The 14,175-nt window shown below is 39.1% G+C and overlaps 1 protein-coding gene across 1 annotated transcript; it reads right to left on the bottom strand.

The window, feature by feature from the left end:
- Positions 1-1,817: 1,817 nt before the first annotated feature.
- On the bottom strand, positions 1,818-13,639 carry LOC142193805 (lysozyme g-like). The gene is made up of 6 exons (XM_075262810.1): positions 13,584-13,639; positions 10,906-10,932; positions 9,963-10,043; positions 3,866-4,065; positions 2,178-2,316; positions 1,818-1,975 (listed from the first exon to the last, which is right to left on the bottom strand). The coding sequence occupies exons 2-6, from the start codon at positions 10,910-10,912 to the stop codon at positions 1,842-1,844; spliced, it is 561 nt and encodes a 186-aa protein (XP_075118911.1). The 5' UTR covers positions 10,913-10,932; positions 13,584-13,639; the 3' UTR covers positions 1,818-1,841.
- Positions 13,640-14,175: the final 536 nt, after the last annotated feature.

Below are 14,175 nucleotides of genomic sequence, written 5' to 3'. Positions count from 1 at the left end.
GCCTCCTTTTTTTTCTGTTCTCATATTGAGAATTGTATTTTAACATTGTATTTTATATGTATTTAACACTTTTAATAAAAAAAATTTTAAATATATAAATCTTTGAGTTCTTACTTTTTGAAGTTGGTATTTAAATGGTTCCTGTGCAAATCCATCGCAGTTTTTCATCAATGGAAACATTACTACGTTTTAGTTTCCTGCCTTCTAATCAAGGGCATGTTCACACACTGCAGTTGTGCTACAGATATTCTAACGCAGGCTTGCATGAGGAAAATCTGCAGCATATTACAGTACCTGCAAAGTGAATGAGATTTTTCAAATTATGCATACAAAAAATTCTGCAGCAGAAATTAGTTTCTGCTGCAGATTTTGAATGCAAATGAGTAAAACAAATCCACACATAATAAATAATTTGCTTTTCTTTTCTGCTGAGGATTTCCAGTGTAAACACTGCAGTTTTTTTTTTCTTTTTCTTTTTCTTTTTCCCCTTCAGTCCCGTTTGGACATGCCCTAAGGCCATGTACACATTGGAATCCCTGGCAGGTAAGCCAGTAATAGCATAGTGGATGAAATTTAAACAAATCTCAACCACATGCTACAGAAAGAAACCACAATGCTAAGTGGCCCCTGCACACATGAGAGTGCCTCATAGTGGCCCCTTATGCCCCATTGTGGACCACCCGTGAACAAATGTATACCTTGGGTGTCTTTTCAGATCCTAGAGTATAATGATAGGAGACCCAAGGGGGATACAAACATCAAAAAACAATGTTACTTACCTACTTTCAGCCATCATCAATGTTGTGAGCCAGGCCTGCGTTACGTCACATGATGATGCTGGCCTGGCCTGCGTGACGTCTGGGACATCACCAAACAGGCCTGCAGACTGCTGGAGCACAGGAGAGGTAAGTAACAGTGTTTGTTCCCTCCCCTCCCCTGGCCCTCCGATCATTATACTTGGGGGTCTGGTATATTAATGCAAAGTATTGGCCTGTATTTTTTTTTTTCCGTTATAACTTGTAAACTATCTTGCCACTTATGTGACTCAGGATAAGCTGCCATGTGTGTACAAGAAGGGGTTTTCTTCTGCTTTGTCCTCTATAGACAGCATAGGCAAAGAAAGCCAGATATTGTACTCCATAACACTCTCTCTCACACTTAGAAGTACGTGGAAGTCAGTATAGAGAGGACGAGAGCAGTAAGTATAAATGTGAAATATAAATCTTACTATTAGCTGTAGCATCTAATCTCTGCCTGTGTCTCTGCTTCTCTCTCACTGGCACACCCCCCTCCATAAACTTCTATTGGCATATACAATGTAATTTTTAGTGAGCTGACATGCTGTCGTGGGTGACCCAAACTGATTCAGTAGTGACTTCATAATTTCTTGAGAGTTTAGAGGGAAAGGAAATAATAACTAGATAAGTGGAGAAATAAAATCTTTTTCTAAGAAGACATATTACAAAGTTTCAACAAACAACAAAGTGGTTGCGCTATTAATGTATGCAAATTTTGTCGAAAGATTAGTGACCATTACATTTTAGTCTTTTTAAGGATTGTCTTAAATTTATATAATTTCCATTTTCCCATTCATACTGTAATGTGCCAAAACCTCTTTATGATTAGATAAGTTGGAGAATGTAAAAATGAGTGGGTCGTAGTTCTGTACGGTAACTTTTTGTAGCTTTATTTTATGTTAACACTACTTAATGCAGCGGCGTTCCACCACATACTGTACTAGTTGCTTCACAAACATTTTCAGGATGCACAAAGAAGAAAAATGAATTCTTTTAGTAAATTTTATGAAGAATTTTTTTTGGCTTTGTTAATCATTAGTTTAATTAGAATCCAAATCTCTTAAAATATTTAGCTCTAGCAACGACATCATTAGAATAGTCATGGCCTGTTGTGCAGCTATCGATATCCTCAAAATTGGAGACCCTTCCTGGACCAGCATTGTAGGCTGCAATAGCACCTGTAAGATAATGCATTAAATTAGAAGTACTTTAAGCCAAGTGTATTTTGTCTGGAGTCAAGAATTGCTTTTGGGCAGAAAGAGTCACAAGATTGCATCGCTAGTAAGCACATGGACAAACCATTATTGCAAAAGAACAATGGCAGTCATATAAATGAGACGTACAAGCGTTAAAAGCAACCGTGTTATAATCAGTATCTACCTTTCATTTGCTGGTTTGTAGTCCACTTTGGAAATTTTTGTTTTATTGCTCTAAACATTGAGCACAAAATTTCTGCACCCTGTAAAATGTGTTCTTCACTATCCCAGGCACCTTTAGGTATATGGTATCTTTTATCAATCTGTAAGGAGTAAAACACGGCTTAGCAAGAAGTAATGACAACTAATGTAAAGACGAACATAAAATATGAAACTTGTAGCACAAATCTACCCCTGCTCATAGCAGGCGGAGATTTCATTTTCCCCTGCAGAAGGAACCATGAACGTAAAAAATGTTTACTTCTGTCACACAGGTCTCCTTTGACGGGTGGCAGCTCCAGTCAATTTGTATATGGACGTCCCATTTGTGTTGGATAACCACTTCAATCTCAGGCCTAAACTGTGACCCTTTCACAAGCTGCACATGACGTTTGTAAAGAGGTGATTGACTGCAGTGCTCTCCTGGCACAAACAGCCCCAGGACCGGTAAACTAAAGACCAGAACTGCTGTTGCTGGACATGGAAGACCAGGAAGAGTAAGACTGAGTTCACACAGAGTTTTTTGGTCAGGAATCCACATCAATATCAGCCTCGAAAAAAAGCCTCCCAATAAAACTCTGAGAGGCTTTTTTTGAAGGCTGATTTTGAGGCGGATTCCTGACCAAAATACTCTGTGTGAACTTAGCCTAAGGTTTTTAATATTCACGGCCCCTTCAGCAGCCCTATTATAAGGGTTATCCGGTTTCTAAGACTGATTGCCTATCCTACGAATATTAGATTAATCGGTGGTCTTACATCTGGGACCCCCAAATAGTACTTATACTAGCCACTAGATTTGGTATGTAAATGTGTATCTGTCATTGGATATATACAGAAGACTGTAATGTGTAAGAAAAAAAAAAAAAAAAAAAAAACCCCAAACACTGTTTCTCTTGCCTCTTTTTGGGCAGCTATCCAATTCTGTATCTTTGACTACTATACCTTTTTTTTTTTGTTCCCCCCCACACACACACACACCAAAAAAAAAAATCAGAGACTCTCCCCTCTCGCTTTTTTCGTTCCTGATTTTTTTTGCATGTTAAATTGAATGCACATTTATATGAATTTTTACTATTCAAAAAGTAGATATGTTAAATGGATCCACTAAGTGGGGGGCAAAATTGTGATGTGAATGGGTTGATAATAGACAGATGAATGTGTGTTTGCGATTTTTGCCTGGTGTACAACATTACAACACTCAGCTGACAAATGAGTAAATGTTCATTGGTAGAGATGAGCGAGTACTGTTCGGATCAGCCGATCCGAACAGCACGCTCGCATAGAAATGAATGGACGTAGCCGGCACGGGGGGGTTTAAGCGGCCGGCGTCAAAGCGGAAGTACCAAGTGCATCCATTCATTTCTATGGAGCGTGCTGTTCAGATCAGCTGATCCGAACAGTACTTGCTCATCTCTATTCATTGGTCATTTAATCACATCTTTTAGCGGACAAAAATAATTGTCAGATCATACTACGCTACATTAACCAATATCAAAATTGTCCCCCATATAATATGATTGGTGGAATGAGCACCAATCAACTTGTTACGTCATTGATCTTTACTTTTTGGGCAGGACATCTGCCCATGTAAATGTATCCTTATTAGCTGTTATAATCAACTTGTTACAGTTAATTAGAAAGTCTATTACTTACCTGCATGAGTCCAAATGCATTTCCGCAGTCACCATTTTTACTTGGATCAAGAGCATTCCCAGCACGTGACTCACGAGACATGATTCCTGCAATTATAGCTGAATCTATTCCCGTTTTACTAGACACTGAATGTATCTTCTGTCTGTATTTTTTCATTCTTTCCAGATCCACTTCTGCCATCTTCTCTGAACCAAAGGTACCTTTCAATTTATCACAAAACAGAAGTTTGGTTCCCCATATCTACATACATTAGTATAAAGCTTGCAAGTGCTGCCTAATTCTATGTTCACTTCTGTGCAGGGAGTCTGTCTGATGCAGATCCATCCAAAATCACCAGACAAAAGATTCCCGTATTTATGAATTTTTCATCTGGTGATTTCAGTATAAAAATTGTACACCCAATGGATGCCATAATAGTCAATGGGTTCCCTTTGGATCATTTTATGTCTGTCATCTTTCTGATCCATTGCTGTCCATCTTTTCATTCTTCTGGTCCTGTAATGGACCAGAACAAATAGGCTACATTCACGTCTGCACTGTTTCTAATAGGGCAAGTAACAACAGAGGGTCTGAGCTAAAGCATAAAATCTGGATCAGATTTATCATCATTTATGTCAGTTTTCTGGTATAAATGATGCCAAAATTCTATGCCGGCAAGAAGCTTGTGCGGAGTTCTGTTTAAGCCTACGGACCCCAGAGGATGCGCCTAATTCATGGCGAGATGTGCATTTAATTATAAATTAGAAGAAGTTAGAAAACATGATTCTTGATAAATCAGTGCTTATATTTTCTCTCTTACTCAGAGGTATTGCAGTCTGTACATCTGAGGGATTGTTGCCATCAGAGCAGGCACTATCGCTGCTGCATAAGGGTCAGGGAAGAGTAAGGGCCTGTTCCATCATATGGTAGAAAACTGAAGCAGAACTTACTGTTGATTAGCCCTTTGCTGGTCCCAACACGGTATAACATACCCTTTTCCTGGTCGCTTCAGAGCCTCCTTTTACCCAGATACTCCCCGATCCCCCTAATATACACTGTCTACCAATAAGTATTTTGTCACCTTCAGCTGTGCAGGAATTATAACTAACTCTGTGATTATTTGTAGGAAAAGAGACAATAAGTGATCACTGTACAAAATATATGAAAATTGACAAGTTCTCTATGATTCAATGGATGTGTGTTGTCTGGAGCTCCAGTGTGACGTTTGCATGTATGTATGGAAGTGAATGGGCCCATATGTGTTACATGTATTTGCTATATGCACATGCTCTGTTTGCCTATGTCTGTATTGTTACATTTTCAGTCTCCACAGGTAGCAGATGAAGATATTGATAACCCCATAGAGGGTGGTGACAAGTAGATATGAGTTCCTTTCCATCGTTGTGTGTATATATGTGTATATATATATATATATATATATATATATATATATATATATGTCTTCTGGTGAATATGAGATGTACTTAATATAACATGTACATGTACTAGGTATTCAGTGTTTATTGGTGCTTGTGTGTATCAAGTATATCACATAGGCTTTATACTGGTAATATAAATATTGGTTATGGGTTTATACTATAAATCTATGAATGTTAACAATCGGGAATTATTTTGAGAAAAAAGTTGAATTTAATACTTGTACAATGTTATTGGTCATTGTTATTCAGATGATCCTTCTGGTATGGGATCAGGCAATACATGTGAACTTTCTTACCACAAGGGGCACAGAACACCCCTAACATGTACACGCAGGTAAAGATAAATTGAAGTTCTGCAAAACTAAAGTGGTGTTTCTGGAACATTGTTTGTGATAAGGTGCTAGATAGCTAAGTAAATCAGAAGTCACTCACATATCTGCTCTGTAATGTTCTTTGTGTGTACTCCTGATGTGATCCTTTGTTCAGTGTTTCTGCCTTCTCTGCTAATGAGATTATATGAATGTGTCTCTGTTCCTTTAAGAAGTGTGCCCTGGAGCTTGCTGAATCCTGTAGTCCTACGCACACACAGAAGTCAGAGGGAGGGGGGCCACAGCCTTGTGGGCTGTAAAGCTTGCTTGCAGGAGAGGCAGGGGTCGTATATCTTGCATTGCAGACAGAGATAACAGTGGCTGCTGTGATGGTTCCTCATGTAACCTTTCCACCCTGCTCTACAAGTCACTTCTAACTGGTTAACTATTAGGCCCTGAGTTGTTTGTGTAAACTTATTTGTTTTCTAGCACAATCCATCCTGTTTATTACTGTTTGTAGCAGTTAACAATAGGTTCAAGGGGGGAGTAACTGAAATATACAAGTATTTTCTGCTGACAATATAGAATAGAACAACATGATTGTATGTTACAAAAGATTCTTAGTTATTTGAATGATGAACCTATTGTTAACTTTGACTTTTTGAGTTCTTTTATTTTATATGATTCTCGATTTGGGAATGATGGTGGATTCTGCACCAGATATGTCATGGTCACTGAATATGAGGTAAACCAAGGGTAAAACCAAGCACAAAGTAGAACCATTATGGAACTGTATGGGTCTCAGCTCATGAAGCTGAACTAGAAGCCATCACTGAGACAGGGTACAATGTCTGAGGGTAGGTGTTTGATATAGTGGGACTATGGTCCAATCTGGAGAGCGATAGCTTTCTGTAGGGTTTAATGTTAAGCCTAAAAGGATTTCCAGGCTGTTCAGATAGTGATGGACCCTGCTGCTGCCCCCACACAGGTGGGTATAGTCAGAAATTAAGGCACACACCAAGGCTGATATGAAAGAAAGTAAAGGTAACATGCGGGCAGACACTGCCACTAACCCAGCTGCAAAGGCCTAGGAGATATGCTTTACTGATAATTGGTCATTATACTAGGCCCAAACCCGTTTTAGCTCTCTTTTCAGGTTTTACAACACTGAGGCACCAAAATGGTTCAGGAGGAAAGAAGCTTTGGAAATAGCAAGGATCAAAAGAGGATGAATAACTCCTGGTGTCTGGTGGTAAGAGAGGATGTACTGAGAGCATCGTCCCCACTGATGGCATAAGCAGATTATTATTAAGTGCACTGTTTAGTAGTAGCCATGTGTGACCTGGTGAGCAGAGGATGGGCAGCGACAGGATTTAGCATCACTATAGTAAGAAGTGAAAAGTTTCTGTGAGCCATGCCCGGAGCCCTTGTACCTGTTCCAGAGATTGCAGGTTTAACTATATGATATAACTATAACTTTAGTAACTACTAAAGGTGAGACGGTATAAGTACATGCTTGTGTGTATAGTTATTTCTCTTCAGGATGGCCCGGGGCATATTTGGTGAAGAAAGCTATCATAAACAGGACTGCAGATAGACGGCTACTAAAGAAGTAGTGTGTCACTTGTATTTGTATTTTCTGTAAGGTACCCTCCTGATAGAAGAATTGGTTTTAGCCCGTATCAAACTTTCTTTGGGTCAGCCCCTAGGTTAGAGTTGTATTATGGTGTACTGCCTGACTATGTGATGTCTTGGCAAAAACATTTGACTAATGTATAGTTTTGAGTTTTCTTCTCCCTCTCAGATTTTAAGTTAGTGGACGGGACCTATTCATTTGAGACAATGGATTGATGGTGATAAAGAGAGGGAGAAAGACATGAGAAAAACCTTGGACCCAAGAGTTGATGGTCCTTCCAAGTGCTGCTGATAACCAGTATTTCTATGAAACTTGAAGGAAAACCTAACTGTATCCATGCTTCACATTGCAAGGAAGAATCTACACAAAAAACGATGAAGATTCTCCTGATGTTACTGTTACAGATGGTCCTGGCAATAAGCCTGCATAGAACATTTGACAACGAGTGGGACAATAAGTTTCTTAAACATCATACGATCTTGAAGGAAGATTTGAATGTGTCAGATTGTAGGATATGTACTCATAGCCCCATATTAGCCTCAGTCATGTTATATATAGCTGTTTTCATGACACAACAGGAAATGTTTGAAGTATGTAGTTAAGAAGATACCACCTTATATTTTAGGAATGATACATAGTATCAGCAAGTCGCAGTAATAATCTTATGTTTCTTTTGTTTGTTTAAACTATTACAATACTTATGCAAACGGATGACAAATACAAAACTTGAGAGGCCAGACCCCTAAGAAGGATTTTTTGAGATAAAGGTTGAAATGCAGAAAAACACATGTAGGGAATCTGGGAAATCCGGCAGTGGACATTAGGTCACTGAAGTACTTACATGTTAATTTCTGTTTTCAACCATCTCAAAATGGGGGAAATGTTAGAGTTAAGTCCTCCATCTTTGTATTTTGGCAGCCATCTTGTACTCTTTCACATATAAACTGATTTTTCTGCTTAAGTCAAGGAGGCCCTTTGTTAGACTTTAAGGAATGTGATAATGAATGTTAATGCAGAGGTTGCTAATCATTATCTCTCAAGGGCCTCATTTTGAGAAGATGCAGCTGACTTTGTATATCTCTTATCTCCTTTACATGATGTATGGACACATAACCTACAAAAGTATTAATCTTATGGTATCTGGGCACTCTGTCATATTTTATGGTATATGAAGGTCACTTAGAGTGTGTACAGACACAATCTATGTAGCTCATTGTTAATTAAGTTGGAACATGTCATCTTATCTCTTTTGCCATGATATATACATATAGACATAGTCTGGGATGTTAGCTCACACATAAGTATTTTGAATCCTTCTTTGTTTCATGGGAAAGTCCATCCCAGTGTGGAAAGCTATAATGAGATGCAGATTATAATGAGCCTCAGCCAATAGTCATGTGCCAGGCTTGTCTTATATCTCTATGACCAATTATGTTGCACTGATTAGAATAGCCAAGCCAGCTCTTTGTCTGTAATGTATTTAAACTACCTTTTTCTTACAATAAAATCAGAACTCACTTGATACACTATCAGCTGCGTGTGTGTGTGTGTGTGGCTTCTCCAGGCCCAATGGGTGGTAGCCCATCTAGGCCTGTTAATTAATTATTAATTTGGAACTCTGCAACATACTCTTATGAGGACCTGTTAATGTCCCCAACAGTTGGTAAAACCCAGCAGATGTGCTTCCTAAGTTGTAGTCAGAAGTTGTCATTGACATTGAAGTCAAAGGGAGGCTTTTTTTTCGGCACTGAAATTCCACACCAAATTCCTCACCATTTTCCTCCGTGTAAATGGACTCTTACGGAAGTTATTGATCGACACAATACTCCTGGATGCCTGTTGAAACTCTTAGTGTATGTGAGCCATTGGTTGGATGAGGTTCTTCCGAATTTCTCCGGCCAGCACCCATCGTTCTCTAGTATCTCACAGTTTTGGGGGTCTGCCGACTCGGGGCACATTCGGACAATCACCGTTCACTTTCCACTTCATAATCACATAGGACACTGTCGATTTTGGGTAATTCAGTTCACTTGCTATGTCCCTTAAGGATCGACCATTTCTGTGCTACCAACAATTACCCCTTTCTCGAAATCAAACAACTCTGCACTTCTTGGCATCTTGCACTCACTAAAGCCAATGCTGTTTCCTACACGATATTTAACGGCGGAAGGCGTGACACCTCAAATATCTTCATTTGCATGGGTGTCAAAATACATACTGGTAGACAGTGTAAATTATGCCCCCATAACCCCATATGGGTTATCCACCTTTCTAATACTGATGGCTAGAGATGAGCCATAGGTTATAATATGTTGGGAACCATGCTGTTCACCCGCCAGCATCAACATGTGCAACAAAAAGTTCCTAAAACAATAATTGTGGTGTAAGGCATGTTTGCCAATTGGAGCAGTTTCAATAGTAAATCATGCCCATTGCTTCAGAATAGCAGAATATCTGCTGGGTGACATTACCATCTATCCTTTGGTTTTTGCTCAAGTAGAAGCAGTTATATGCATTACTACCATTATGTTTGCCATCAACAGTGTGATGTCCATTTTGGACTTGGCTATAAATATTTGTTACACCTCTGTTCACATACTACCCTAAGGACTTTTGTCCCAAATATATGAATTTCGGTGCATTCCCACCAAATGTGTATTATATGCCCCTTAACCTGACTTGTGTACATAGATTTTTCTGTTATGGTGATTTTGTGTATTCTATTAATCACTTACCAGAATAATTATTTCCATCTTGTCTTCCAGTTCTAACCGAGGCACCAGTGGTAGGAATTTGCTCAAGAACACCATATCTCGCTTTAAGCAAAATTTAGAAACAAAAATTTAAATGGTTTAATTCATTTGTCAGGGAGTTTAGAGCTGGAAAGGGTATACTGCAACAGACAAATATGAGGGCAGTGTGGCTGCTATATAAGGGGTACTTTCATTAAAACTAATTGGGGCACTCTAGCATGACACTTTTATGGAGAATCTGCTGACAATAAATCTTGGGATCTCTCAGTGGCATAAGTACTACTATAGCAGCTGTAGTAGCTGCCACAGGGCCCGTGACTGTAGGAGGCTTGGTGGGCCCCTGCTGTTTATTTATTTATTTTTTTTAAAAGGCCATTACCTGCTGGAGTAACCCGAGCCCTATTTACTTATCAACCCTGCGCCCCATATCACATTGCTGGGAAGTAGAGGCAATAGTATATGTTGGTTGAACCCCAACAAATACTGTTATTATTATACTTGGAGGCCTCTTCAGACCCCCGGGTATAATGATCAGAGACATTATAGTGTGTGTAAATGGGGCCTTAGACTGTGTATATTGTTGGTTGAACCCCAACAAATACTGTTATTATTATACTTGGAGGCCTCTTCAGACCCCCGGGTATAATGATCAGAGACATTATAGTGTGTGTAAATGGGGCCTTAGACTGTGTAGAGGCCAGGAAAGGAGGTGCAATACTGTCAAAAATCAGTCAAAAATTTGCTATGCGGCCCAGTCTTTGCTAGTTATGCCTCTGGGTGCACTGTATGTTGTACTCTTATATTGGCACTGTAATTTCTCTCTCACAAGGGTAGTGTAACTAATTTTGTAGCTGGCACGCTTATAGGAGCTCTACACTAAGGGTAAGATCACAAAGGACAGATATGTATTTCTATAGATACTTACAAGCCATTGTTGTTTTGACCTTTGTACCTAAAAGTAGAACAAACATTGTTTTAGTGTGAAATGGAGAAGTATGTTCTGCTCATTTTGGACTGGATCATATATATTATGGAACAGTCAACCAAAACTTTCATCTACAAAGTCACTAATAATCTTAAATATGGAGTCTAAGAGCCCTGCTTCTTAGATCTAGAGTCGACTTCAGCGTTTCGTTTCGGTGATTATTCACTATTACTAGAGAGTCTCTAATTGGTAATACATATATTTCTATCTTAGATTTCCTTTTATTTGTCTGACAGGACATATACAATGTCCTATTTAATATGTCCAAATGAGCTTGCAATTGTCTAGTGGGTGGTCCCCAGCCAAGCAAGCACTTAGGCTCTTCTTAGTAAATCTTTCCCAACCTCTCCCCCAATGGCATTGTACAAGGTTTACTGAAAAAAAAAAAAAACTACCTTATCGCTGTAGGCCTCTGGAACCCCCACCCCTACATACTTTTTCCCTACACAATTGATACACTACCACCTATTGTGTAGGTAACTGCGGCAAGGCCCCCTTCAAGTGAATTGCGCCCTGCAAGGCCAGAAGTGGGGTGCAGCACTACACCAATAGACACAGCATTACTCTAGCACAAAGTGGGGGTCCTAGAAATCAGAAAGCTACCGAGTGAGGACTTTTCTTAGCGATGAGCCATCGCTTATATAAGATGTGAATGTTCATTCTGTAGTTGTTAGAGTGAGTAAAGATGTACTATAAAGATGTCTGTTTCTCAAAGTCTTAGTTGAGTCTTAGTAGCACAAACCTTCATGGAGGTATGGGCCAAATGAAAAAAACAAACAAACAAAAGAAAAGCGAACAGTTACTTAGAAAATTATTAATTTAATATAATTTTTTTGTTTTGTTATCCTTATTTTTGTTACATTTTACTGTTTATTTTTATTACCCAGGTCCCTTTCTATATTAAAAAATAATACTAAAATGTTACGGTTTTGAAATTGACCACTGAGCCTTCATAATAGGCCGATACTTCCAGCTCTGTAGAGATCATTTATCTGCTCTTCGAAAAACGGAGACAGAAAACACAGGATCTGTCACTGACTTCCATTGATGGGGACAGCTGACCTCCACCCCTTCCCTGCCCAATAACCTCTATTTGTACAGGTTAGCCTACCTAAAACAATTTGCCATAAAAGTCATTGGGCGAGATTTATTAAGACTGATACACAGAGCGCTGGATTTAAAGGGAGTATACCACCACCAAGACGTCATACAGGAGGCTTTTGCCATAACTTAGACTTATGGCCTCAGACTGGATTATAAGATCCACAACCTAAATAACCATTTCAAATAAAACCTCGGTGCTGGGATGATACTGGGGGTCCGCCACAGCATTAATTTTGAAGAAAACCAAACGATTGCAGGACATATTCTTTCATCACTCCTAGTGACAAACAGAGCAACATTATTTTACAGGCTTAACATTACTGTTATGCCACTGATCATCCATAGGGTGAGCATATGGTAACTAATATTAAAGGGGTATTCCCATGACGCTTGTTCACTAACCTGCAGGCTGTTGTGCTCTCTTCACTTCCTGCTTCCTCGGCACATAGGTGGGCGGGGTTTCACTTGCACGTGATTGGTTGTAAATGAATTACCACAGTGTGAAGCTGATGTAGCAGAGCTGGATTTGAGTCAGTTTACATTACATACAGAAGTAACGGACTCCCTATCTCAGCCCTTATCAGCCAAATTCAATTAAACCGACTGATAAGAGCTCAGAAATCCCGGAGCTCTCTGAGAAGCTCCGCTGCTTAAAAGACACAAACAGCTCAGAGCTGCTCCCAGCCCCTCCCTCCCCCCTGAGAGCAGGCAGAAGAAGGCAGCTACATCACTTGACAAATGAGCAGATAATCCCAAGGGCCATAGAAACGGAGCGTAAACAATAAAGTGAATAAATTAAGATAGCAGCCAAACAAAGCAGTTTTGATAAAGCAATGCATTTAGGAAAAGTCTTAAATCCACATAAACTAGCAGTATAGATAGGATCCTTGTGATGGGACAACCCCTTTAACCTAAGGGGAAGGGGAGCCTCCAGAAATGTCACAACTGTGAGGTGGGCAGAGGTATATATTAGCGAGATGACACATACCAAAAATCCCAGGAAGCCAAACGGCCGAGGGAGCTTAAACTTAAAGTATCATGCCTGATATATATATAATTTTTATTTAAAAAACCAGGCCATCCAAAGACATCGGTATGTTGTTTAAACAACTAGCAAAACACTTTTAAACCATTTATATGTTATTGTAGGGCTAGTTAGTGGTATAGTGAATATACCTTTTTTGAGTGATAGTACTGTCTTGCTGCTTAGGGAGTGTTCACACTTGCGTCTGATGTCCGCCTAGGGGTTTCTGTCCTAGAAAAGTAATACAGATAAGACTTTACTTTGGAAACACTTGATATAAGAGTAATAGATTCTTTTACATTATCTAGAAGAGAAATGTGTCACATTAATAAAGTATTTGGCTACTATTTGTCACAGATTTCCATGAATTTCCTACATTATGAAGCAATGAAATCCTCTATTTCTATATTTTCTATCTATTTCTAGTACTTCTGATTGCTTTCCAATATACTTTGTACACAGCATCGTGCTCTTTGTCTACTTTGCTTACCTTTGCCAGAATGTTCTCCACCGTTTGCTTTCAGATTCAGCAGCTGATGCTGTTGGAGTCAATGCTATAAATGCTGTGCACAGGCTTCTGCCTTCTCTATCCAGCTATCCAGCTAAGGAACTGGAGGCAAGTGAAACTGAAAATAACAGAAAAAAATGTCTCCACCTTTCAAAGAATCCAGACTTGGCTGGTTTCAAAAGAAATCAAAGTGAAAGACAATTTTTGAGAATTTCCATGAAAAAAAAAATGTGTTTGTTAATCTAGATCTGTTTTCAGAGCTCAATAAATAGCACTTCGATGCTGTGAATAAAAAACATTAATGCATGTCCGACCTTCTGGAAATTGAAGTATTAAATGAAGGCTTATGAAAAGATAAATGATTATAATTTATGGCGTTAGTTCTGTTGTTCATTTATGCACAACGCTTTGATAGTTCACACAATTTTATATAAACATCATTTATTGCCCAGAACAGTTTGGAAAGCTATGGGATCATCAGGGGGAAGGAAAAAAACGAAAACTTTGTTCAGGGGCATAACTAGAAAAGACAGAGGTCTATAGCAAGCATTTTCCTGGGGTTCACTTGGTCCCC

Source organism: Leptodactylus fuscus, chromosome 2, assembly GCF_031893055.1.
Source record: "Leptodactylus fuscus isolate aLepFus1 chromosome 2, aLepFus1.hap2, whole genome shotgun sequence".
Classification (NCBI taxonomy): Eukaryota; Metazoa; Chordata; class Amphibia; order Anura; family Leptodactylidae; genus Leptodactylus; species Leptodactylus fuscus.
The sequence above is the reverse complement of the archived record's forward strand: the minus strand, read 5'-3'. Positions and strand labels throughout refer to the sequence as shown.